Source organism: Oryzias latipes, chromosome 18, assembly GCF_002234675.1.
Source record: "Oryzias latipes chromosome 18, ASM223467v1".
In the NCBI taxonomy this organism is placed as follows: Eukaryota; Metazoa; Chordata; class Actinopteri; order Beloniformes; family Adrianichthyidae; genus Oryzias; species Oryzias latipes.
This window is the reverse complement of record NC_019876.2, coordinates 8,122,870-8,126,479: the sequence shown is the minus strand read 5'-3', so window position 1 is coordinate 8,126,479 and position 3,610 is coordinate 8,122,870. Positions and strand designations below refer to the sequence as shown.

The 3,610-nt window shown below is 45.8% G+C and overlaps 1 protein-coding gene across 1 annotated transcript; it reads left to right on the top strand.

Moving 5' to 3' along the window:
- The first annotated feature begins 2,203 nt into the window (after window positions 1-2,203).
- On the top strand, window positions 2,204-3,292 carry LOC101164843 (fatty acid-binding protein, intestinal). The gene is made up of 4 exons (XM_004079662.4): window positions 2,204-2,329; window positions 2,410-2,582; window positions 2,669-2,776; window positions 3,076-3,292. Exons 1-4 carry the CDS (start codon window positions 2,209-2,211, stop codon window positions 3,124-3,126), a joined length of 453 nt encoding a protein of 150 aa, XP_004079710.2. The 5' UTR covers window positions 2,204-2,208; the 3' UTR covers window positions 3,127-3,292.
- The last annotated feature ends 318 nt before the right edge of the window (window positions 3,293-3,610 follow it).

Genomic DNA, 3,610 nt, shown 5'->3' with positions numbered 1-3,610 from the left:
TATTTTTCCTTTAAACAATATTTACGCACCTGGAAGAAATCCCAAAACGGACAATAGCGCTGCTGTTAGCTTAGCCTAGCAAAGAAATATTCCTAAAGACTGCAAAGCTGTGCAAACTAAAACATGTTTTGTTGCACATTTTTTGGGCACTTAATGATGATTTATTTACATTTCCATTTATTTGTGATTCTTGTAGCTTTGATTAATGCTAACAGATAAAAGCTAAATGTTTATTTTAAAGGAGTTTATGTTTCTTGATCACTGTTGTCTGCTGTAAATTTCAAATGTGTAGTAGTTCCATCTTTAAAAAAGTGGCACGTAGGTGGCACGTAGGTGTCTGGTGTCATGGCATGTTACATGTATCTCCTGGTAAAGAGCAAAGGCGTCACACAAAAGCTGGGGGGCGTTTTAGAGGTGTTAAAACTTCAGCCGCTTCTTGTCCATAATTCAGGAAGTTAGCTGTTAGAGGACAGCTTCTGCTCTCAATAATGCAGCAGAAAATGCAACATCCCTTTATATGGACACACCAGCTGACTGATCATTTCTTTAAAGTTTCCCTCCGATCATCTTTTGATCGATTTTAGAAGCGTTCCCAGAGGTATTTTGTATTATAAATGATCCAAAAACCAAAAACTTGTGTCATTTTCTAGGACATAGTTTATGCAGAGCTGCAGTAATTTATTAGAAATTCATCTCCCTTGTGCAAGCGAGACCATTGGCGTGGCGCAACCCCTCCCATTTGCTGTTGCGCAGAGCTCCCTGTTTACACGCTCTGCCGCTAGCTTAGGTTGGGGGTATGGTCCCCTTTTACCCCCAACCTAACATTACCTGTGCTGTAAAAATGGCAAGCAATATTTGATCCATCCAGCCGTACGGTTTTGAGTCGACAGTTTTTTCAATCGTCTACAAGTGGATGCATCAGAATAGAGCGGAGCAGGAAGCTCCAGGCAGCCTCCCACCCTGCGTGAGGTCCCAGAGAGCAAGGCAGGGGCCGCCCAGGAGGAGGATGCCCAAGAGAAGTGGGGGTCCCAGAAGAGCGTTGTAAACATGGCCCAACCAGGCTCTCCCACTGTTGGAGAGGTTGTGCGCTCCAGAGCAAGAAACAGAACCCGCACCACAGGGACACGCACAAGCTCAGATGTGATGTGATCCCTGGCTTTCGGTCTTGCCAAAGAACTCAGGAATCCCTCTCCCTGCGTGGAGAGGGCTGGCGGGCCCAGGAAGCCAGCACCCAAGGGACACAAAGGGCCCAGTTCCCTCCGCCAAGGGTGGGGTAAGGGACAAAGATCAGAGGTCCCATCTTCCATGTGTGGTGTGTTTGTTTGTTTATGTGTGTGTGCGCGTGTTGGAGTATACACTATTGTAGGGGAAAGGGTGTGTGTACTAAAGGGTGCAATTAAAATTGGCGGGTAGGGCACTGAGAGGACCTCCCGTGATTGCTTACAGTGATGATCAAGCACCCTCTCACCAGTGGGTCTTTGATATTTTTCACCCAAAGAAACTTGCTTGATGCAGTACCAGTGTTAAGTGTTGACACCGCTGTGCCTGAACCGGAGCTGCATGCTGTTATAAGGTGAGGTTGTAATGGGCCTTGTTGAACTTGCGATAACAGCAGGAGTTGTGACATACAAGCAAACACTTGATTTTATGGTGTTACCTTGCCTCTGCTTTCACCGCTTATCTGCTGCTGGTGACTGTGATAAATGTGAGCCACAGATTAGGTTTGTTCAAACTCAATGGGACACAGTCCAAACTTAATAGAGGTTCAATTAATTAAAAAACGAAAAAAAAAGCCAGTCAGCCGTGGAAACACAGAGAATTTCCCCAACAGGATGATTGATGACTCATCAATAAAGAGCACGGGCTGCTACTATCAAACCGTCATTTCCAGGCCGGGCTGGTCACAAAGAGAGGAGCATGGGTCAGAGAAGGGGGGGTTCAGCTGAGTGACTGCCAGTGGCGGGCGTCCAAACAGCTCGCGCTTTTGTCTCCACCCCTGCAGAACAGTGGGGACAGGGATGGCGGGTGCTGGACTCACAGAGGGGAGTCGCCCTGCAATTGTTTATCAGCGGGTCCTCGAGGTCACTTTGCAGCCTTCAAATGACATCAGCGGATGGATTATCAACCTGATAAAGACGAGCATCTCCTGTGCCAGCTCTGTGGGGCAGGGGGTGGGACTTGATGGTGACTGAGGGTGGGTATAAATGGATGTCGGCAACCTTTCGTCATCCCACTCTGTCTTTGTCAACGAGCTCTGGAGCCATGGCCTTTAACGGAACCTGGAAAGCGGACCGCAGTGAGAACTATGATAAGTTCCTGGAGCGAATTGGTGAGCCCCTCGTTCTGTTTGGCAGTTGGCAACTTTGAGCGCAAACTGACGGCCCCCCACTGTTCCCCTTTTTTGGAAAGGTGTCAACGTCATGAAGCGCAAGCTGGCAGAGCACGACAACCTGAAGATCACCATCGAGCAGACTGGCGATAACTTCCACGTAAAGGAGTCCAGCACGTTCCGCACCAAGGAGTTCGACTTCACTCTTGGCGTAAAGTTTGACTACAGCCTGGCGGACGGCACCGAAGTCTCAGTGAGTCCCACCCACTCACTTTCCTCAAACTAGGGTTCACCTGGATGTTACAAAAGTGCATCATGGCCACCGTTTGTTTCCACCAGGGAACATGGGAGATGGAGGGTGACATGCTGAAAGGGTTATTCAACAGGAAGGACAACAACAAACTCCTGACGACCACCAGGAGCATTGTGAATGGGGAGCTGGTGCAGGTCAGTGCTTCACTCAGGGTTTCAAACCAGTCACTCAATATCAATGGATTATTGGTTATCACTAGGGCTGTTGCCTCACAGCAAAAAGGCTCTAGTTCAAATCCCAGTTTGCACGTTCTGGCAAACTGGCAACCTGTTTAGGGTGTGCCCCGCCCTTTGCCCAACAGTGGCTGGGATAGGCTCCAGCAACCCTGTGACCCAAAAGGGATCCAGTGGGTTCTGAAGATAGAAGGATGGATGGATGGATGCATGGACGGATATCAGTAAGTTTTAACTAACATCTGCCTTTTTTCCTGCAGACCTACAACTATGAGGGAGTGGATGCAAAGAGAATTTTCAAGAAGCATTAACCTGCATTTTATGAAATATTTTATTGCCTGTACCTCAAAGATTTTCTTTAAATAAAGTGTCTTAAACTTTTATATGAATTTATGTGGTGCTTTTGATGAATTACAGCAAGAAAACCTGCAGAAAAGTGATGTTCAGCTGCATAATAAAGAGAGAACCAACCAGAAAGGCTGCAATGTCTTTTTTTAATGTGCACTAAAAAGAACCCGACAGAATGATGAAGAGAAAAGGTATCAAACGTCAGATCAGATACAATTATTCCAGATTCGGTTCTGTCTCTATCTGGCCATGGCTAGAAAGAGATTTTACCTTTTCTAATACTTTTGAGCTTTAAACTATATTCTTATAAAGCAAAAACAAAAAATGAAAACATAATCCAGATAGAGAATTAATTTAAAAGTAAAAGCTTAATGTAAGATTTCAATAGTCCCACTCTGATCATCTTTTTATCTCATTTTTTTTTTTAAATCAATTTTCATCAGAGTG

Coding starts and splice junctions, on each gene's coding strand:
- LOC101164843 (XM_004079662.4), top strand. CDS start 2,209: ATGTCGGCAACCTTTCGTCATCCCACTCTGTCTTTGTCAACGAGCTCT. Junction 2,330..2,409: donor TAAGTTCCTGGAGCGAATTG/GTGAGCCCCTCG, acceptor TTTTTTGGAAAG/GTGTCAACGTCATGAAGCGC. Junction 2,777..3,075: donor TGAATGGGGAGCTGGTGCAG/GTCAGTGCTTCA, acceptor TTTTTCCTGCAG/ACCTACAACTATGAGGGAGT.